Genomic DNA, 23,569 nt, shown 5'->3' on the forward strand with positions numbered 1-23,569 from the left:
TCAATTGAGTGCGTTTTAGGTTGCGATTTGTTTGGCAGTTGGTTTTGGAAAAGAATCAGTGCTGACTCACCAGATATTTTGTTGAAACCGGGACTTGGATATTAGATAACTATTGGTGAATGTTATAAACTAATTAGTATTTTTGAGAAAAGGTAGAAAAAGTTTATTGGAAACCTGCTGGTTAACTATTTAATTTATAATTTCACAGCACTGATGACAATTCAATTTAGGACCAGAAACGAGGAGTTTGTTAAGTGTATGGTTTTAACTGTTTTGTCTTTTATGTACATCCGGATGATCAATTAGTAAGTAAACGTTGTGGCATGTAAAGTATCTCTGTACGATGTTCTAGAAGAATTTTGACCTAAATCTTCGAGACATGGTTTAAGCATTAAAAAATCGGGGGTTATTTGTGCAACGTATAACCAGAAAGGTGTCTATTTTATCATATATCTTACGTGCATAGAACATAATAGAACAATTTATGTCTATGTAAGTGAAAAAAATTGTAACACTATTCATACTACCATTATCACCACAAGCCGACACTAGTTCCAATAATTCAAGTACTGTGAAAAGTTGTGCCAAACTTACAAATTAGTTCTAAATATTAGAAAAACAGAATCATCAGTCTATGCTGAAAATATCACTGAACAGAGACTGGGGACGAGTCTCTTAAGTGGAATTCGCTCAGGTGTTTGGATCGAGGATCGACGAAGACCTGGAATAAGCTTGCCATTCTCAGCTTGAAATATGTCATTTATTTGTCCCCAGGGGAGCCGCACGTCGGCGTCTCAGATAAGTTCAGTGTTATATACTTGGTGTATTTTATCTATTATATGCTTTGTCAATAGACAATGACATTTACTAAACGAAACGAAGGCAGTTAATATTTCACACAAAAGTGTTCAATAACTGTTTTTAGATGTAAACTAATGAAGTTGTGATGGGTTTGGCACTAAGAGTTTTCATAGCGAGTGTCTCTTTGGGCTTTTCCGTGAAGATAATTGGATTCACCAACCAATGTGATATTTTATGGTACGCACCACTATCAGGTTAAATATTTTTGTTCTGAAAGATCATAGTTTGAAAATTTTCGCTAAACTCAGGAATATCATTTTGGACATTAAATTAACTTCAGAAGCGGTTTTGTGGATATTATAGTAATTTTAATAGTTGAAATCATGAGTCGATTGAAGCTAGACCACCATGGAAAACCTGGATGGCCGTTTCGTTTTACTGTGGGAGTTCAACCGGGTCTGTTGTGAGACAGTAACTCACTGAAGACGATGGTGGATGTGTCGCTCACTTTGGTGGATTAGTTGAAGTTAGACATTAACACCGTTGGATGCCGACCGGCTCAGTGGTCTAGAGGCTAAGCGCTCGCGCGCGAGACTGATAGGTCCTGGGTTCGAATCTCGCGAGGCGAGGTCGTGGATGTGCATTGCTGAGGAGTCCCACAATAGGACGAAATGGCCGTCCAGTGCTTCTTGGTTTTCCATGGTGGTCTAGCTTCAACTGGCTCATGATCTCAACTATAAAAATTAAATTAACTGTCGACTAAGAACAAAATGACAAGTTTTCAACTTGAATGAAATTAAGATAGCAATATTATTTCGAATTCTGTCTTTTAAATAAATAAGTGGACTTATCAGGACCCGAGCTATAATAGCTTTTATCGTTTAAACAATTGCACATATATTCCATGACTGTTGAGCCTTAGAAAATGTTAATGAAAATCTAGACAACATAGTTATCGGAAAAGATACTGAAGGCTATTAAGAGTTGATCTTTCATGCAGTGAAATGTTTTATGGAACAATTTTTTTATTTTGAAAATTCTGTAAATTTATCAAATAAAATTCATTCAAGGATTGGGTATCAAGTGAACTGATCGAAGTTAAGAATAATAATTCGTCCTTGGTATTGATATATCACTTCCAATAAGGGTCTATCAATGTGGTTGAGAGATTCAGAAGTTATAAGTGAGAGACAGCATTAACTAAACACTGAATTTTCTAGTGGGTTTCTGAAACTAGAAATGTAACTTTAAAGTGTTTTTTTAAATTCATGTTGAGAGGATAGCATAGAAAATATAACTTTTTGAAACTTAAAATGATTTTGGTTGGTTGGACAGACTAACAATCCTTGGGACATCATTACAAGTGACTGTAGAACTGATAAAAATTTGATTAAAGAATTTCAAGCTGAACGAACGTTTGTACAAAATTCGGTTTCATAAACGCTTATCGATGATTATAGGAGGAATATGACCACAGGTTGTATGACGTATAAGTAAACTATGGCCTCTTACCGTATAATGATAATAAGATGACTCAAGTGACTGGTAGCTATTATGAATAACAACATATTCATCAAACACTGATTTAATTATGTTTTCACATACAACAATATAATAGCATTTATCTAACAAACAACCTATGGTTCAAAGTAGTTCACTGACTTCATTGCAGCATCCTAAGATGAGAGTTCGGTAGAACTGTATTCTATGGACGAGTCAAGCAGATCCAAGATGAGGGATCTTTGAGTTTTACATGAATATAGTTGGAATACTATTTCTAACTGGTTAAAAAATAATTAGTATACATTCTACTGAGTGAATTACTGGAAAAATTAGAAAGTCAAGTACCGTTTGCTAAGTTTGAAATACCTTAGAAGAAATTGCAGATAAAAATTTACGACTCGAGTTACTTATTTTCAATACATAGATCCCAGTTCAATAGTCTAGAGATTAAGCATTTGCACGTGAGACCTAAAATACTGGGCTGGGTTCCCAGTCGTGGGGTTATGAATGTGCACTGTTGAGGAGTCCCATGCCAGAACAAAACTGCCGTTCAGCGCTTCTAGTGGTTGTTAATTTAGATCGGTTCGTGGTTTTAGTAAAATTCAGCAGTCTCCACAACCCTATGCTGATTGAAAAAAATAATTCTTACTAGGTCGGCGAACCATTGGTGGATAAAGACAATCTCTAGAACAATCTACTAAACATACAATTATCAATATTCGCTAGCCATAGCTAATCACATGCAGTAACTGAGCTAGAATGTGAACGGTCTATTAATTATGAGTTAGAAATGCACACTTTATATCTAATTAATTAATTTATTAACTATATTCATATGTCAGACATGATAACCGTTACAAGCCATTAAGAACTTCAAAACTTGTTAAAGATAATGAGGAAGAATAAAACTTTTGTTACAATAAGCAGAGGTCACGGAAGTCGAAATCACAAAAACAGGTCGTGCTATAACAGCAGTTTTGGATGATAAAACAATTAATTTCACCATGAAAATCGGCTTTTCGAGAAGGAGACAGGAATTAGAAAGAAAAGCCACTACACAGAATCATTCATCGTGAAAACAGAGTAGGGAGACAGTTATCTACAAGCGTACTTCACATCATTATTAGTGCCAATTTCTTTAGGTAAACTATCATTTTTACTCAAATAGCACATATTCCAGTGGAACTGTTTATCTGTAATTTTTTTCATACTAACTTGTTGAACCATAGAGTAGGTTATACAAACAGTAGCTTTCACTTAATTCGTCTAAATATTAATTAATTATATTAATGACAGTACATATAAAATCTATGCCATCTCGTCACAATCATGTACCCATTATAGACGAATATATATACTTCGTAACTCGTGCTACTAGTAGTATTTTTGTCCATACGAATATTATACATTGAATCTCTAAGTTCTACCACAGATCAATTATTCCTTTGGTTCTAACGGACGAATGTTTACTGAATAAATTCAGAAACAACACATCTTTTACATAAATTATATTTAATTTTAAATAATAATATTTAACTCAGCCTGTAGCTCTTCCAGAGTTACTGCCGGTCCCAGACCCGGGTAAAGGAGGAGGGTTGGGTATGGGGTTGGCGTCCCCATCCCGTAGAAAACTAACTCGCTAAAAAACGCTTATCAGAAAAAATTATCCAAACCATTTAAACTCTGCCCTGAAAGTTAGGTCTTCATTTAGAAGAATTATGACGCTTAATGGTGAAAGCCGAGTTCCTTCGGAAGCCACGAGGCCGATGCCCTTCTAACAACCAGAGCAAAAAATTTTTATAGGTACATGGAACGTCCGAACAATGTGGGAGACCGGGAAGACCAGTCAAATAGAAACGGAAATGAGGAGATACAACTTGGCAGTACTGGGAATCAGAGAAACCCATAGGACCCAAGCTGGACAACAAAGGCTAAATACGGGAGAGATGCTGCTATACTCCGGTCATGAAGAGGAAAATGCTCCACACACTCAGGGAGTCGCTCTAATGCTGTCCAAAGTAGCACGAAATGCACTTGTAGGATGGGAATCTCACAGATCCAGAATCATCAAAGCATCATTCAAAACAAAGAAGGAGGGGATCACAATGAATGTTATCCAATGTTATGCACCCACCAATGGTAGCAATGAAGATGACAAAGATCATGTCTATGAGATGATGCAATCAGTCATAGCGAATTGCCCAAGAAAGGACCTCACCATCTTGATAAGAGACCTAAACGCCAAAATAGGGATATACAACACCGGATATGAAGATATTATGGGACGACATGGACTGGGAGAGAGAAACGAAAATGGAGAAAGATTTGCAAATCTATGTGCATTCAACAAATTGGTCATAGGCAGCACAATATTTCCACACAAACGTATACACAAAGCTACATGGATCTCACCGGACCACACTACAGAGAACCAGATAGACCATATCTGCATCAATAAAAAATTCCGAAGGACAATGGAAGATGTGAGAACCAGGAGAGAAGCTGACATAGCTTCAGATCACCACCTAGTTGTAGCCAACTTGAAACTGAAGCTAAAAAAGAACTGGACAAGTGGACAAACAGCAATACAAAGGTTCAATACAGCCTTCCTTCGAGATACTGACAAACTCAATGAATTCAAGATAGCTCTCAACAACAGGTTCCAAGCCTTACAAGATCTACTGAAAGAAGAAGAAACTACTATGGAGGACAACTGGAAAGGCATCAAGGAAGCATTAAATTCAACGTGTCAAGAGGTTCTCGGTCTAAAGAAATACCATCATAAGGAATGGATCTCTACAGAAACACTGGACAAGATCAAAGAAAGGAAGAACAAGAAGGCAGCAATTAACAACAGCCGAACACGAGCAGAGAAAGTCCAAGCACAAGCTGAATACATAGAAGCAAACAAACAAGTGAAGAGGAGCATTAGAGCCGACAAGAAGAAATACGTGGAAGAACTAGCAACGACGGCAGAAAAAGCTGCTAGAGAAGGAAATATGAAACAGCTTTACGATACAACGAAGAAACTATCAGGGAAATATAGTAAACCAGAGAGACCGGTTAAGGACAAAGAAGGCAGGCCAATCATTGAGGTTCAACAACAGCGGAACAGATGGGTAGAGTACTTCGAGGAACTCCTGAATAGGCCGGCTCCAATGAATCCACCGGACATCGAAGCAGCACACATAGATCTTCCTATAGATGTCAATCCACCAACTACGGAAGAAATTAGAATGGCCGTCAGACAAATCAAGAACGGGAAAGCAGCAGGACCCGACAACATACCAGCTGAAGCACTGAAATCAGACATCGAAGCAACCACAAGCATGCTTTATCTTCTATTCAAAAAGATTTGGGAGGAGGAACAAGTGCCGATGGACTGGAAAGAAGGACACCTCGTCAAGATTCCAAAGAAAGGAGATCTGAGCAAATGTGAAAACTACAGAGGCATTACACTACTGTCAATACCAGGGAAAGTCTTCAACAGATTGTTGCTGAACCGGATGAAGGATGTAGTAGACGCCCAACTTCGAGATCAACAAGCTGGATTCCATAAGGATGGGTCGTGCACAGACCAAATTGCAACACTACGGATCATCGTCGAACAATCAGTTGAGTGGAACTCATCACTATACATCAACTTCATTGATTATGAAAAGGCGTTTGACAGTGTAGATAAGAGGACGTTATGGAAACTTCTTCGACACTACGGAGTTCCTGAGAAGATTGTCAATATTATCCGGAACTCATACGACGGAATACAGTGCAAAGTAGTGCATGGAGGACAGCTGACAGATGCATTCCAAGTAAGGACCGGAGTCAGACAAGGCTGTCCACTCTCTCCCTTCCTCTTTCTTCTGGTGGTCGACTGGATTATGAGGACCTCGACATCTGAAGGAAAACACGGAATACAATGGACAGCTCAGAACCAATTAGACGATTGGGACTTCGCAGATGACCTAGCTCTCCTATCACGTACACACGAACAGATGCAGATGAAGACAGTCAGTGTAGCAGCAGTCTCTGCATCAGTAGGCCTCAGCATACACAAAGGGAAAACTAAGGTCCTCAAATTCAAAGCGGAGAACGGCAGTCCAATCACACTTGAAGGAGAAACTCTGGAAGATGTAGAGTCCTTCACATACCTGGGAAGCATCATCGATGAACAAGGAGGCTCAGATGCAGACGTAAAGGCAAGGATTGGCAAAGCAAGGGTCGCATTCCTACAGTTGAAGAACATATGGAACTCAAAACAACTTTCAACCAATATCAAAGTGAGAATCTTCAATACGAACGTCAAGGCAGTTCTACTGTACGGAGCTGAAACTTGAAGAACTACAACAACCATCATCAAGAAGGTGCAAGTGTTTATAAATAGCTGTCTACGCAAGATACTCAGCATCCATTGGCCAGATAACATCAGCAATAGCCTTCTCTGGGAGAGAACAAACCAGCTTCCAGCTGAAGAGGAAATTAGGAAAAGACGATGGAAATGGATAGGACATACATTACGCAAATCGTCAAACTGCATTACGAGACAAGCCCTAACTTGTAATCCTGAAGGAAGGTGGAACAGAGGAAGGCCAAAGAACACATTACGTCGGGAAATAAAAGCAGATATGGAAAGGATGAATAACAACTGGAAGGAGCTCGAAGGGATTGCCCAGGACAGGGTTGGATGGCGAGTGCTGGTGAGCGGCCTATGCTCCTTCACGGGCGTAAGTAAGTAATAATATTTCACTTTATATTCATTGTTTACGTCCAGCTGTGAATTATGGTTACTTTGATAACTTATAAATACGTAATTTAGTATACAGTAGAAAATAAACTATCTGCAAACATTTATCATACGTTTTGTAAGCCATAATGAGACAATTGACAATCTACAGAAACCAGGGTCTAAACAATAATCACAGTACAAGACAACAGGGACTGGACACATTTCAAACGCATGACATTCTCTACCTGAAGTTGTAAAACAACGCAAGTAAGCGTTAAAGAAAAATCACTCGGACGCATCATTCTTGCTGAAGATTATCTGTTTTCGTGCAAAAAGTGCCAATCTAAAGTGAAACACGATGTTGTTAGGTTAAACGCTTTTTTGAATATGATGATTAGATTAACGATATACCCAGTGAACTAACTAGAATAATTATAAGATGATATCGTGATCCAGCTGTTCTCAAGAATTGTAACTGTTCATGAATATCGATTATTTTAATGATTTACAGGACTACAAATGTGATGCAGCCATGTTAATTAAAATTTGTATTTCTTCGTGAAAACGTTTGAAGCAGACATTCTAAGAAATAGATCGTTTTCTTCGAAAATCTGCTAAAGTTTGGTCATTTATAAGTAGTGCCGTTTTATAAAGTCGATTCTATTGTTACTAATTACTTTCTTAAATATATTTGATATGAGAAAGTTATGTGGTGCGTGCTACTTATATTGATATAAGTAGTATATAACGTGAGTCAAAAGAACGTAATGTCTGGCAGCAGAAGATGGAGAAGATCAAGAAAAGAAGAGCGAGAAAACAATGGAATTTGTAAGAAATCGCATGAACAATGAAATGCGAGACATTAGATATGATAGAATGATATTTTGCAAATTAACGATTTACTATATGGTTTTTCTATTTTACCAAGTAATTCTGTAATTTGTCCTAAATACAATTTGGTTGTCCTCAACCGTGTTCTTCTTCACTACATTTGGTGTCGCTGCCTCCACTAAGGATGAAGATTCCGTGGCCGAAGGAGTTTGAGGACGGAGATGTGCTGAGCTTCCTGAAGGAGTTTGAGGCCGTGGCGGAGCTGGTGGGAGTGAAGGAGCCGAAGGCGAAGTTGGTGGTGCTGGGGACGCTGCTGAGAGGCAGGGCGAAGGCTGTGTATGACAGCTTGGACGGTGCTGGCGAGAAGACGACATGGGAGGCAGTCACGGAGCGGTTGGCGGCGGAGTTTGACAGCCCAGTGGACAGAGAGAACGCGCTGCAGAAGTTCCGGCTGGCGAGGTTGCCGGTCGATGGTGACCCACTGGTGCTGGCTGTGGAGCTTACCAGATTGTTACGCCGTGCACTGCCGAGTCTGGATGAGGAGTCGGAGGCACAGTTGTTGGCGTCACAGTTTATCGAGAGTGTGCCTGCCACCGTCTCCCAACAACTGAAACTGGTGAACGCAGCGCAACCGATGGATATCAGTGAACTGGCGAAGGTGACTCGTCAGCTAATGACGCGAACAGTAGCTCCAGTCGGGTGCGAAAAGCAGGAGATGAGTAGTGTCGAGAAGAAGATTGAGGAGCTGGAGCGTGAGATTGCAGCAATACGAGTGAACAATAAAAGGAACGATAAATGTTACGCTTGTGGAGGGACAGGACATTGGAAGTTAAACTGTCCAACAAGACGAAAACGCAGATATGTTAGACGTTACAACGATTGTTCTTTCTATCCTAGGAATCTGGGGATTGTTGCGTTAGTAGACAGAGGGGCAGTATATACGAGAGTGAACATAAATGAGCGCGATTTAGTTTGTCTGATCGATACAGGTGCAGCAGTATCGTTAATAGGCAAAGAGCAATGTAAGAGAATCAAGCCGTGTACATTAGCTGTCCACACGATAGGGGGCCATATGTTAGAGGTGTTTGGCGTATCTAACAGTATCGTAAAAGTGGGGGATGCTGAGATAAATTTTCCGTTCGTCGTAACCACAAGTTTATCGAGACCGATATTAGGAGCAGATTTCCTAAGAGAAGTAAAAGCGATAGTTGACTTAAGAAGCGGTAAGGTGGTCACGAAATATGGTTCATTGACAATACACGAAAGTAGCGAAGTTGCTGAAATAAGAGTTGCAGCGGATGTCTCGTCAAAGAAGCTAAACATTCACGAGTTATGCAAAAAGTATGCCAAACTATTCACTGGAGATGGGGAGCCGTATGGATATTGTGACAGAGTAAAGCACGAAATACCGATAAAGAACAGTCGAGTAAATATATTTGCAACACGTCGTGTCCCGGTGCATTTAGAGGCCGAGGTAAATCGTCAGGTCCAGGAAATGTTAAAAGAAGGTATAATTGAGGAAGCGGACAGTCCATATAGCTCGCCGGTACTCTTGGTAAAGAAACCAAATGGAAAGTATAGATTTTGTGTCGACTTCAGAGAATTGAATAATATAACAGACCTGAAGCCTTGTGCAATGCCAACAGTGGCGGAAACATTAGATCGGCTACAGAATGCCACGGTGTTTACAGTGCTGGATTTACGGTCAGGTTATTGGCAACTGCCTATAAAACAGAGTGATCGAAGCAAGACAGCGTTTACTGTACGTGATAAACAGTATCAATTTAAACGAATGCCGTTCGGGTTGGCGGGTGCACCGTTCACGTTCAGAAGATTAATGACACTGCTGCTCAAGAATCTAGATAATGTCGAGGTATATGGCGACGATGTAGTTGTGTACAGTCAAACAGAAACAGATCACATCAAGCATGTGGAAGCGGTCTTAAAGCGAATTGACGAATTTGGACTTCGGATTAATAAGGACAAGTCGCAGATAGCGAGAAGTAGCGTCACATTGTTGGGACATAAAGTGGGAAATGGAGAAATAAAACCATTGCCGGAGAAAATTCTTACCATAAAAAATATTGCAGTACCTAATTCGAAAAGGAAGTTGAGACAGTTCCTGGGAAGAGCGGCGTTCTACAGTCGGTTTATCAAGAATTTCAACGAAATAGCAGCACCCTTATATAAGTTATTAAGCAGCACCAAGTTTACGTGGACTGAGACTGCCGAACAAACGTTCAACCGAATCAAAACATGCTAGACGATCGTCAGATGACGCTCAGACTGCCTGAACCGGGAAGACTGTTTACAGTGGCCACAGACGCGAGTGATCATGGTATAGGTGCTGTGTTGAGTCAGGCTGATAGAGTGGTGGAATACGCGAGTCGCGTCCTCACACCTGCTGAACAGAAGTATTCAACCATCGAAAAGGAGTGTTTAGCGATCGTGTGGGCAGTGGAAAAATGGAGACCATACCTTTTAGGTAGACGATTTCACATTGAGACCGACCATAAACCCCTGCAGTGGTTGAAAACAGCAAGAGACCCCCGAGGGAAGTTGGCGCGATGGATGATACGCCTGCAAGAATACGATTTCAGTATCGGCCATGTTCCAGGAAAAGAAAACGTAATGGCAGATTACTTGTCAAGACCAGACATGGAAGCCGACCTGCCATTAACAGCATACGCGGTGAATAGTTTAGAGGGAGACCCATTAGAACTCGTCCGGCAGCAGAAAGCTGACCCTAACCTTCGAGAGGTAATCAGAGTGATAAAAGAGGGAGCAGACGTAGATAAACGAACAATGGACAAGGAGGTAATAACGCTGCTTCGGCAAAAGGACCGACTGAGAGTGAACTCATATGGAGTGCTGACCTGGCAGGACGATGATGAAAATTGGGTGGCGGTGATCCCGAAAGACTGGCGGCGCAAAGTGATACACGAGTGTCACCAGGTAGCACATACAGGCATCGCAAGAACGACGGACTTACTACGACAAAGTGCATACTGGCCGAGCATGAGAGAAGATGTGGCTGAATACGTGTTAACCTGCCAGCAGTGTCAGCTAATGAAAAGCGATCGATACACACAACCGCCATTACAGTCAATCCCAGTAACCGCAGTCGGTGATCTATGGTCGTTGGATGTGATGGGACCGTTTCCACAGACGGCGAGCGGTAACCAGTACCTGTTAGTGATGACGGAACATGCTACACGTTGGGTAGATGCCGTACCCATTGCAGACCAGCGGGCAAGGACAGTGACCGAGGTGGTAATCCGGCATATTGTAGCGTGTCACGGAATACCGAAGATGATATTAACTGACCAGGGTCCCTGTTTTGAAAGTGACGAGTTTAAAGCCCGTTTAAAGCAGTTTGGCATCAAGAGAATACGAACTACACCGTATCATCCTCAGACAAACGGGCTTACAGAGAGAAACAATCGGACGTTAAAGGAATGGTTAGCATCAAAAGGAGGAAATTGGGAGAAAGAGTTACCATTGATTTTGCTGGCACATCGTTCCTCCACACAAGGAACAACCAAGAAGTCACCTTTCTTGCTCATGTATGGCAGACAACCACGACTTCCAATGCATAATAAGACCTGGCCACAACAACAGAAGTGGACGACAACAAGGTTAAGAAAAGAGAGGAGAGAGGCAATAAGGAACGTGAAAAAGAAACAAATATCAGACACAAAGAAGGCAGAACAACAGAGGAGAACGTGGAAACCATTTGCAGTGGGGGACCTAGTAAAGTGTAGAGAACGAAAAAGTAACATAGCAGGGGGAGCAGGGTCGGGGAAGCTGGCCCCAAAATGGGAAGGACCGTATGTTATAACGGAGAGACGCGGCTCGGTCTACACTATTCGGAGAGAAGACAAGCAGAAGCGCGTAAATGCTAGTCAACTACAGAGATGGTTTCAAGATCATCATGGGTATGAATCACGAAAAGCACCAAAGAACACAGCGGTACGGAGATCAGAAAGACTACGACAGCAACTTGTTAAAAGGGGGGACGAGTGTGGTGCGTGCTACTTATATTGATATAAGTAGTATATAACGTGAGTCAAAAGAACGTAATGTCTGGCAGCAGAAGATGGAGAAGATCAAGAAAAGAAGAGCGAGAAAACAATGGAATTTGTAAGAAATCGCATGAACAATGAAATGCGAGACATTAGATATGATAGAATGATATTTTGCAAATTAACGATTTACTATATGGTTTTTCTATTTTACCAAGTAATTCTGTAATTTGTCCTAAATACAATTTGGTTGTCCTCAACCGTGTTCTTCTTCACTACAGTTATATTTTGAGTTTTTGATCAAATGAGTGAGAATGATTTAGGTGAATTCTCTGTCATTAATCGTTCTCATTAGGTAGATCATTAATTATATGAATTTAAATGTATAAGACAATTTAGTAGAAATCAAAAATATGTGAAGCGAGTTAATGCTTTAGTGTACACTAAAATATTCTTATTGTTGAACGTTGTTACACTTCAGATTATTATAGATACCAAATGAAAATATTTGGCAAGGAGTATATTAATTACAAATCTTTATTTATGTAAGATTTGGTAAACAATACACCAGTATGAAATCAAAGGAATTGAGTACATAAAATCAAATGCAAGAGGCCTACAACAAGAGTATAAGACAGAGACATTTACAAATCATTGTTAGTTAAGCAGTGACCTTCTTTTTCTTTGCGTTTCCGGAAATTTCTGCAGTTGAATCCGAGTTAATCCCACCAGCTGCAGTTGACTTCCGCTTTTGGTTGGATACTGTGGATGTGTTAGATGGTCCGGAATTTGCAGGAGTGAGTGGTAAATTATTCGCGCCTGCTCCACTACGCTGTTTTGTTCGGTCTTCTAAGTCACATATTTCTCTCTCAATCAAAGTAATAAGAGTACTGCAACGTCTTTGTAGTTCCTGAAATAGAAAAGTGAACAGCTGACTTGAACAAGTAAGAAAATAGCGACTGCAATACTAATGTAAAACTATCTTGAAATGCCTATTTATAGCAAGTTTCCTGTATACGAAGTGAAAAGTCGATAGATAAATTTAAAACTCCACCAAGCATAAACAATAACCGGCGATTACTTGACACTACTCACCATTGCTGTGCGAGATCGCAAAAACCAATCAAATCGAAACTGTGGGGCCAAGCGAACTGCAAGACGTAAGTCATCATATACATTGTCACGATCGAAACCAAGTTTATGAAGCATGCAGATTAAGAAACGATCTTCCTCCTCAACATAGTTCTTCCCTTTATTTGTTCCATATTGTATCCGAAGTTGGTGAAACGGCGCTCGATATCGGGCCATCTTTAGGTCAAGAGCACGTTTTACAGCAGCTCTTCTTTGGATTTTCGCCTCACCACGCTCAATCTGATGAGCAAACAGAAAAGTGAGATAAGAATACTCTTAACAAACTTCACGATGAAGGCATATATACGTTAGATTAACAGGATAAAGTTTCAGAATAGGAAATGAATTACTGCTTTATTGTGATAACATGTGGAATTGAAAAATAGGACTTAATTGATTGGCACCTGAAAATTCATATGGTAATAGACCCTATATATATCAATGGAGGTGTAAACAATCACGTCTGACGATATGTGGTTTTAGCAAACACAACATTTAAACTTAGCTTTTATTAATACGGAAGTGTCCGGGTGAAATTATTATGATTGATTACCTTCCAATAACCGTATTTATGTAGTCACTAATCGTAATATATAGACATTCACGCTAGACAATGTCTTTCAAATCATCAACAGGAATTAGTATCGATATAAATTGACAATTACCTGAGCCATATGCTTGTCGACATCTTGCAACTCGTTACATCTTGTCCAAAAAACACGGGCATACCGTTTAACCTCATCTGGAGTTTTACCTTCTACATCTACTGAAATTGCTTCTAAATCATCACGACCGTGTTTTTCGTTGGCTTTGATGAACTGTTGAAAATCACGTTTCGACCAGTTTGTGAAACCCTAAAAAGACAAACATACGATTATTTATTTGGAAGAGATCATAGCTAAATAATAAGGATTTGAGAAAGCCAAATAGTAATGAGCAATATTATATCATTTATTCATTTACTTGTGTTAAAAGCTCTTCCTTCTCGGCAAGTTCCTCCTCAGTTAATGGTTCAGCTTCATCTATTCTAGCTTGTTCATCCAGACGATCACGCTCACCATCTGGCCCAGCATCTGGGTTACGAGGAACCTTATAACCAATACTCTTTCTACAACCAAACAAGAAATAAAGAACAGTGATACCCCAACAAATTTATACTGAATTGTCTAAGCATAATTAATATAAAGTAATTTTCTTTTTCACATACCTTTTTGATTCAATCAATTAGTTTTAAAAAGCCATTCCTTAGTTGTTTTTATGAATCCAGTAGTTTGGTCATTCCAATAGCTGATATTCGACGTTTAAAACTGTTAACCCTACACTACATTGGAAATGTGAATTAGTCAATATTTTTACACACTTAACGAACAGTCAGATCATATAAACGAGCTCAATTATATTTCAACATTAGCTAATTTACTGACTTAATAGACTGATGCCACGTTTTAGTTTTTCCTAACATGTTTCTACTCAAGGTAACATGGCACGTCGAGGTAAGAGCTTGTTAGATAGATTTAAAAACCACTTTAATCGCTGACGATTCTTAATTTTATTAACCTGTTTAATATATTTGACTAGTACTCTACATCTAACCTCAACACTGATCACTTTCAGTGGTTCCGATGTGCGCTAAGAACGCATCTATAATCAAATACTAGTAACTCTACACTTAAAGATCACGTAATATGGTCATCCAGTAGAACAGAAAACTACTGCGGAATATACTCCTCTCTTCGTCAAGATACGGATATCCGTGTGACGCAAATTGATAAAAGTCAAGTGAACTTTCGGAATTCGGGTTGAGATTTCGTTAGACATCAACCTAGCAGGGTTGATAAGACTTTCAAGGTGAATAAAACAGTCGACGTGCTTAATTACTTCACTCCCTATGGTCAATCTAGACGGTGACATAAACTAGTCCTTAAGAAACACTTCTCATTAGGAGGAGGATAAACGCATCTCGGACATGCATGGATTGTTGATCGAGGTTATCAGAAGACAATTTTGTCGGCGTCCTCATCAAACAGTATTCTAGGCCCGTAAGCGAATCTCTCGGTAGGAGATAAATAAGATTGTCCTCATTTTTTGATACCCACACCCTCTGCCGCGATTAGTATCTGAGGATTTATTAATTTTGCAAATGTTTCTGAAATTAACCACAAGATCTTTGGCGACATAAACAACCATGTCTATGCACAACTATTGGTAAAAAAATTTAGATGTATATAAAATGATGCATAATAATCTTTCGAAACTACACACTATTCCTTCTGTTTGTATTTACACTTTTATTCAAGCTTTTGTAATTTCGGCTCAAAAATAGAGAAAAACAGGGTTTTGATTAATTATTAAACCTAAGAAAACTAGACCAACCTGAATGCATATATTTCTTTATCTAAAAGCTCAAAAAGTCTAGGGGGGAAAAACTGGAAATCTTGCACATTTGGTTGCTTTGGTGGTCGAGGTGGTTTCGGTGCTTTAGGTTCAGAGACACGAAGCGCTTCCCGAAAGTATGCGTCAACCGCATAATTTGCTTTGCGTTCGCGTTTCGGAGGTTCTATCCAACCCTATTAGAAATAGAATATTTATTAAATTAAAATACACAAACCACAAATGGTGAACAGTAATGATTTACAAATGCACATCATCAGTAAATATAAACGACTCGAATGACAGTTACAAAGAGAAAACAGTAAAAATAAATTTCTCTGAATTCATCTAAACTATACCATTAAAATCGCATACATCTAATAAGGAAGTGCGACATTGTTTTTCTCGATAATCTTCCCCCTCGAATATATATGCTGATGTTGGTGCACCATTTTCATCTGCCGTATCGAATTTTAAAGACCTTAAATTAGATTCTCCCAATTGAGCCAGTTTTTCATTCATTTCAGCAGTCTTTTGTTCACCTCGAGCTAAGATAATATCAATATCCTCGTCTTTGAAATCACTATCTTTGCTACGGAAAATGTAATTGGCACCATGTCTGATCATATCTAAAACATCACCCTTTTGAAGTTGGTTTGATTTTTGCTCAACAAGACGACCTGGGAATACACAAGAACAGGAAAACGGGTTTGAAGAAGTATTTCACACGATAGTTTGTGAACACCAAACTATGATAAGCAAAATTAAAAATTAGATTTCCGTTAACAAATAGGGTGCTGTAACGTATAATTTTAAAAGGATTGGTGTTTATGTATATTCTAGTTGACAATTCTGACCTTCGATAGAGAAAAGAGTTTGAAGTAAGGTTAACAAAATCGTATTGGAGTTGTGGTTTAATGATTTGGGTCACCGATTGTTATATGGTGAATTTCTCAATTTAAGTCCAAGTCGATTACTGTTGATGCTGTAAGATAATAATACTAACCAAACTGTGCTTTTGTAGAACAACGGATCAGTGAATAAACCTGCAATTGGCTACCGAATTGTTAAGACTGTAGGTTAAAAACGTGAAAAATGTTGAGAATATCCGTTTATAAACAAAAGAATATATGACTGACGGTGGTGCTTAGCTTCTTTCTAGTCTTTCAAACCACAAAAGATAGATATGGATTATTATTTTCGAAGTCATACTCAGAGCTTATAATTATATCCGTCTGCGATTCAAAAACGAAATTAGACATTAGTTGCCACATTTTGCAAGCTTCATCTTGATTGTCAAGTAATATCGATCTCGTCAAATTGACGGGATGATGAAGATCGTAAGTTACTGAATTTAAAATTTACCTGACAAATACGAATAAACTAGTCATTATTGGCAAGAAATGGTTAGGTTCATGATTAAAAGTTACGGCTTTTGATACGCAACGTACTTCTAAGACCATGGATATTCATATGTACATCGAGAACCTAACACGCATAGATCAACAGATCCCCTAACAATGACAGATGTTTAAGTCAGAAAAGAATCATTTGATCACTGCTAATTAGGGTCCATATTGTGAGAAGAAAGAATTAACCTGACCTACAAAGTTTCATTGAAGTAGTACTCAGTATTCAATTAATACTGACATTTCAAATACGAATGTACTGAACAGATCTTATATTTTAAAGGAACGTAACAAACAAACCTATTAAAATCCGTAAGTGTACCTACATGAATCAGTAGTCGGCTATTTTGTTCAAGACCATCTGTATTATTTCTTAGTGCTAAATAATGGTGTCATTATACACAAAATTGCTTAGGCATTTTGAACTACCAACTGTCATTATTTTAAATCTGCTAGGTATACTTTATTTTGAAATAGTCAGGTAAATTTCGGATTCGAAAATGTATGGACCGTGATCTGGGACACCGACTTATGTAGGATTTATACCGCCTACAGGTCTCACAGCGATTAGGTACGAGACTGCGGTAAGCATTAGATATGATAATTTCAGCACGATACATAATTGATTGGAATTTCAGTAACTATTGTAAGTGACTGTAACATAATCTGGAGTAACAGTAAGTCCATCTTTAATGGTACATAGTTATACAGTTTAAAACGGTTGGTTACATATTTATAGATCACCTTGTTGAATAACCAAGTTATCCAATTTGAGCTTCATCTCAGCACGCATAATAATACGTTCCTCAACTGTATGTTCTGTAATTAGTCGAAAAACGCGTACAGTTTTGGTTTGTCCGATACGATGTGCTCTATCCATGGCCTGAAGGTCAACTTGAGGATTCCAGTCTGAGTCATAGATGATAACTACGTCGGCTGTGGCCAAATTGATACCCAAACCACCAGCCCTTGTAGAAAGCATGAAAAGAAACTTGGTGGAACCTGGACGATTGTATTCATCAATTGAAATCTAAATTATAATTAGAGGTGACAAAATATGCAAAAAGAAATAGAGTATTAAATGTAGGTTTTCATAGTTATACACATACGGGGTCAAAACTATGGGGATCGGAATGTAAACGATAGTCTCGAAATAAGGATGAAATGTTCGAGACTTCAAAGATAATGAGTCCTCACAGACTTATTTCAAGAGTACTTAATAATAACAAGACCATATGTTAGTAATAAGATTGATCCTTTCCTTATAATGGCTAGTAAAACTGTCTTGTGACATTTGTTATTGGATCCAAATATCGAAAGTAATCAAGAGCATCCAGACAGTGGCATAGTTGATAACATCGATGGATACACATATATGAACCGAACTTAAGGAACAGGAAGAATCTATCATTTTGTTACCTGACTGGTAGTGAAAAACCACAGTAAAAATGTTTTACTAGGCTGAAAAGCCACCAAGGACATGTAAACTATGGCGTAAGTGGTTCCTGTCAAGGACGTTAGCAGCACACTTTAAGTTAAACGCATTAACATGAAAAACAGGTCAACACAAAATGTGAAAATACTCGACGATTCGGGTGAGATGGAGAAATGGTCAATACATTTACAGTCTGAACGAAAACCAGCCAGATTTTAGGGATTCAGCAGTGAAAATGTATCCTAAAGTAGAAATTGAGTTAGAAAGCACAAAGTACGATATAACGGTGAAACCTTAGAGTTGTATGAAGATGGAAAATGAATATCTTTGCCATGCTAACCAATGGCCCTAAACAGTGGTTATAATAACCAGGTGGGGTCGAACTAGGGATTCTACACCTACCAACACTACTATGACCAAAAGTCTGTGGCTTCATGAAACGATACTCCGTCCAATTCTGTCCCCTCGGATTTCCTTCGATGTGCTCCTATGTCATGCAGCACTGTACGCCAAGGTAAGCAGTGGCTAGGTATGAGAAACAAATGTCTCAGCCAACCCTCAACAATAGTTATCTCGTGATTCTACTATGTGCGAATGAAGCTTAAGAGACATTTACGAACGAATATTAGTACCTTTCGTATATGTTTTATCCTTAGAGGTTGTTTCCTAACCATAAATTAAATCTTAGATATCTAAAAACCATGATATTTATTTTACAAGCTGACGATAAAAAAATTTCTTACTGTTAGTGAGGTGAAATACTGACCTGGCGTTCTTCATGAGGTGTGGATCCGTCTAGTCTAAAGTACTCATGGCCGCGCCACAAACAATAGTCTTCAAGAATGTCCATCATTCGCGTCATTTGACAAAATAAAAGGACTCGTGATCCTTGTTCTTTAAGTTTCGGCAACAGTTTATCCAGCAACATCAGCTTTCCACAATTATCAACAAGATGACGATCCGTTGTATACGGAGGGCCTGGTTCTAGCCCATCGAATAAATAAGGATGGTTACAGCATTTACGAAGTTGCATGAGAATATTTAGTAGGCGAAGACGATCCACTTTATTCCCTACAGAGTTCACCACATCAATATCTTTCATTAAAATCTTGGTGTACAAATCACGTTGCATTTTACTAAGACCAATATAAATCTTGCACTCCTTTTTTGGTGGTAAACGTTTCTCCACATCAGCTTTAATTCGTCTTAACAAAAATGGTTTTAAAACTGCATGTAGACGTTGAACTAAACTCTCTTCTTGATCATTACCCGTTTTGAACATATCATCAAACATTTCAGATGAAGAAAACAAATCCGGCATTAGGAAATTTAATAAAGCCCATAATTCATGTAAATTATTTTGCAAAGGTGTACCGGTAATCAAGAGACGGTTTTGAGAGCGAAAATCCCGGACAATTTCTGACAATTTCGACTTTTCATTTTTAATTCGGTGGGCTTCATCTATTATTAAATATATAAAGTGAAATTTTTTCAGAACCGCCTTCTCTTTAATACACATTTCGTAACTTGTGACAATAACATCCCATTCCTTTTTCAAGATCTCCTCTTGTATTTTTTGACTCTAGAAACAAGAAAAACAAGTAACCCAGAAATAGTGGTATTTACCCTTTCTTCATGGTTTCCAATTAATGAAACTGTGCGCAAAGAAGGAACCCAACGAGCAAATTCATTCATCCAGTTGGAAAGCGTAGATTTAGGCACAATTACCATATGTGGCCCATGTTTGTGTCGACAGTGTTTTATATAACCAAGTAATGATATTGTTTGTAAAGTTTTCCCTAATCCCATCTCATCGGCTAGAATTCCATTTATACTACTATGATGGAGCTGAATCATCCAATTTAGACCACGGATTTGATAATCACGCATCTCTCCTCCCTTTACATCTAAAATGTAGAAAATATGGGTAATAAATTATTACTTACACCACGGAGAAGCTTCAAAACGCTGAATACCAGATGAACTATGCTTAGTTTCGGTCAATAGTTCTTCATCTTCTTCTTTTTCAGTACGACGATGTCGATGGCTGAATAAACAATACTTCGGATAATAAGAGTACAACTTACTCTCCAAAAGAGTGGGAAGTAGGAGAACTAATGGGCTGCTCTTGTTTAATTCTTGAGGGACTAGACAAATCTTTTGTTCCAGAACCAATAAGTTTCACCTGAGCATAGAGCTCCGCCTTTTCGACCAACAAATCAAGCTGCCGAAGTGCTCCCTAAAAATGAAACAGAAACAGCTGGACGATTATTCATAAGTACAAAATGTGTATGAGGGGTGATGCGATTGCAGTAATGGCTAACAAAGTTACAGCAGCACATCTATGTCGTAATATATATGATCTACAATACCAAAAACATGATCTAGCTTTCGATATTCTACACTTCTATTACAGTAAAAGCGGAGACTCGCTTTAGTTTAAACCTATTGGGGCTTTTAATCGTAGGTAGAAACGACAAAAGACAAGACAAGAACTGACACTGGAACATTAACGACTCAATAGTGTCAGCTAATGTTATCTCGTAATTATCAAGCTCATGTTTATGTATGACGTTTTCAGCTACATGAAATACTTAGTAGCAGGTGAAAACTTCATTCAAATACTTCAGTTTCAGTTGCCGCGTAGCATTGCTAGCTTCTACAATCCAAGCAAATACGTGAATCTGTAACTGGGATGAGAATTACATTACACTAAGGATTACTACTCAAGGTCAGATACATGAATCTTTAATCCGTGACTTACAAAAAATTTCAAACTTCTGGGACAAGAAATGTAAAACTACAAACAAATAGCAAAAATATTAATCAACAGAATGGTCCAGAATTCATTTAGAGTGCAGAATAAACAAGTCGTTGGTTGGATCCGAACCCAGATCCATTTTATAAATTGCATCATTGTTTCAGTGGGTATTTAGCTTCTAATAAAAACGCATATGAACGCGTTTCATTGACTTCCTTAGACAAAATTCAGACGAAATTGGCAAGCTTTGAGGAAGATACACTTGTTAAGAGATAAATGGGTTTATTCTCGAGAAAGAGTCGCGAGGCTGTTGTTACGAAACCCAGTATTTTATCAAACCTATATGTTTAATGGACAGATAAACTTCCTTACATACTAACACTGAAATACGTGGATCCCACAAACTAATATATGGGCCCAACAAAGCACTCTGAGGATGAGTTAATTTTATGACTGCTCTTGTTGAAAGTAATTAATGGACTATCACCCAACGAGCGAATTGGGGGTGAACACTACCGAGCGATACCATACTAGGACGAAACATGTCTAGTGCTCAGGCTTTTTGTGATACCCTGTATGACGAAAACAACCTAACGATTGACACAACCTCCGCGAAACCCATTTAGCTAATCGAAGAACTCTCAACCCTTTATACACAAGTGTACCTCGATCATCTTAAGAATTTATTTGGTTTACTTCGATTCAATTGCAGAACTATTTGCGGCTTCATGAGATGATATATTTTGATTTGTTCGCTTCCATAATAATTGGTCTAAATTAGTCACGCAAGTTCTGGACTGAAAATTGAAACACATGTGACACTCAGGTTTCGAACTAATCGGGACCAGAAATTTGGTGACATGGTAAGTTAGGGACTAATAACAACGTTGCGCTAAGTTGAAAAAATAGTTAATAGCACGTTAAGTCAAAGATCAGCATTAATCAATACTTAACAGAAAACGCGTGGTAAGCTTACCTGGACATTATTTGTATGTATCCCTGAGTTATGTTCTTGAGCTGGATCCATCTACATAATGTACAAGACAAACTATTAATTCAAGGTGAATGTGACTAATTTAGAAGATCTGGACATAGAAAACCACTTAATCCATACAACTTTTATCCATCTAATGCCGTAAAACCTTACTCAATGACTATATCATACAACTTGGAGCTTAACCACGGGAAATGTTTTGATCTACTAAGATTGTATGGGCTTTAAGGGTAGTGCTAGACAACTGAAAACGAAGAAATGGAAACGGGATTTAGACCTACATTTTATTGGCTTTGAGTCACGTTCATAAATTACCGAAACTTACGTTCCCCTCATTCAGCAGCTGACTCAGTTCTGTAGTAGTGTACTGCTGCATTTCTAATCATAAGCAAGGTATTGTCTGAAGCTGAAATCATGAAAGCACGAGGAGTGCGATGGAATACCTTGTATTTCTCTTTTAAGATCTTGGCTGACATTGCTTGACTGCCAAAGTGGCTAATTAGAATGGAACACGCAAAGCTCCCTATTTTGGAGAGAATGTTGTCCGTTTTGGGGAAAGTTTGGAGAAGCTGCTACAGAAAAATTTGGGGAAATGGCACAAAACCCCCGAAATTCCCCCAAAATAGGGATATTGGGACATCTTTGAGAACCGCCACATGACGTGCTACTATTACACTGTAACTGCTTCCACACCAAGCTACTGAAATATATTTGCTGAATACATTATTGTGATAATCAATAAAGCACACTACACTGTTACAATAGGTGATGGTTTGGCATGTACAGCAATTGGCGTACTTTCAAAGTAACCCTGTTGAGTTATAATTCGTGAACGCTTGCAGTTACAAATGAGCGACTTTCCGGATAGCAATTCGATTGAATAACTTCGACGCAGCTTAACTAAAAACTGTTAAATGTGTTGTTTCGACCAACTGTATGTATATTTGTGCACTCGTGGATTTAGCTAAACACTTAAACGTAGCACATCGTCATCATCATATTCGAAGTCACTTACTGTGAGTTCTAAATTAAGACTTCTTAAAATAAAATCACCACTTTTCTACAGAAACAGGGTAGATGAGCATTAATTTAGGCTAGCCTGGAATTATACTGATATACTGACCATAAGCAAGATAAAATCACGTGAACACGCACTTTTAAAAACTATTGAAAATTGTGAAGGTTTGCGTCTAGCCACAATATGTTTTGAGAATTTGGGGAATAAGTAGAAGGGAGATTGAGGTGGGCTGGAGAGAACATAGGAAAACGTGTGTCAACGACTTCGGATGTGCAAGCAATGCAACTACACTCACTACGGAAAACAATAATAATCAGTCAACATAGACATAAGCCTCAGATTACGACAATCTTGGGATCATAAATAGAAGCATATGGTTTAATCATCTACAAAAGTCAACAAGCGACCAACCCGCCAGACAACAAATGTTGATTTGTGCGCCAATAATGATAACTTTAACAACTCTTCAAATAGTTCATATAGAAATAGAAGACGCTTTAGTTTAGTGTGTTCCTATATCTAGTGGGAGGAAATCGACGACGTCTTCTGGTAGGAGCTTAAATATATT

The 23,569-nt window shown here is 38.6% G+C and overlaps 1 protein-coding gene across 2 annotated transcripts; it reads right to left on the reverse strand.

The window, feature by feature from the left end:
* Nucleotides 1–7,757: 7,757 nt before the first annotated feature.
* Nucleotides 7,758–23,449, reverse strand: SMARCA5_1 (SWI/SNF- matrix-associated actin-dependent regulator of chromatin sub A member 5). Of its 2 annotated transcripts, XM_051216109.1 has the most exons (13): nucleotides 23,139–23,449; nucleotides 21,966–22,016; nucleotides 20,316–20,467; nucleotides 20,175–20,275; nucleotides 19,855–20,135; nucleotides 18,995–19,810; nucleotides 17,538–17,823; nucleotides 15,760–16,064; nucleotides 15,388–15,581; nucleotides 13,978–14,122; nucleotides 13,680–13,868; nucleotides 12,979–13,254; nucleotides 7,758–12,793 (listed from the first exon to the last, which is right to left on the reverse strand). In XM_051216109.1, exons 2-13 carry the CDS (start codon nucleotides 22,014–22,016, stop codon nucleotides 12,545–12,547), a joined length of 3,045 nt encoding a protein of 1,014 aa, XP_051066661.1. In that variant the 5' UTR covers nucleotides 23,139–23,449; the 3' UTR covers nucleotides 7,758–12,544. The 2 variants fall into 2 exon arrangements, with proteins under 2 accessions (XP_051066661.1, XP_051066660.1); XM_051216108.1 differs by having other exon boundaries at nucleotides 7,758–13,868; nucleotides 13,978–15,581; nucleotides 15,760–17,823; nucleotides 21,966–23,449.
* Between the last annotated feature and the right edge of the window lie 120 nt (nucleotides 23,450–23,569).

This window comes from Schistosoma haematobium, chromosome 4, assembly GCF_000699445.3.
Source record: "Schistosoma haematobium chromosome 4, whole genome shotgun sequence".
Classification (NCBI taxonomy): domain Eukaryota; kingdom Metazoa; phylum Platyhelminthes; class Trematoda; order Strigeidida; family Schistosomatidae; genus Schistosoma; species Schistosoma haematobium.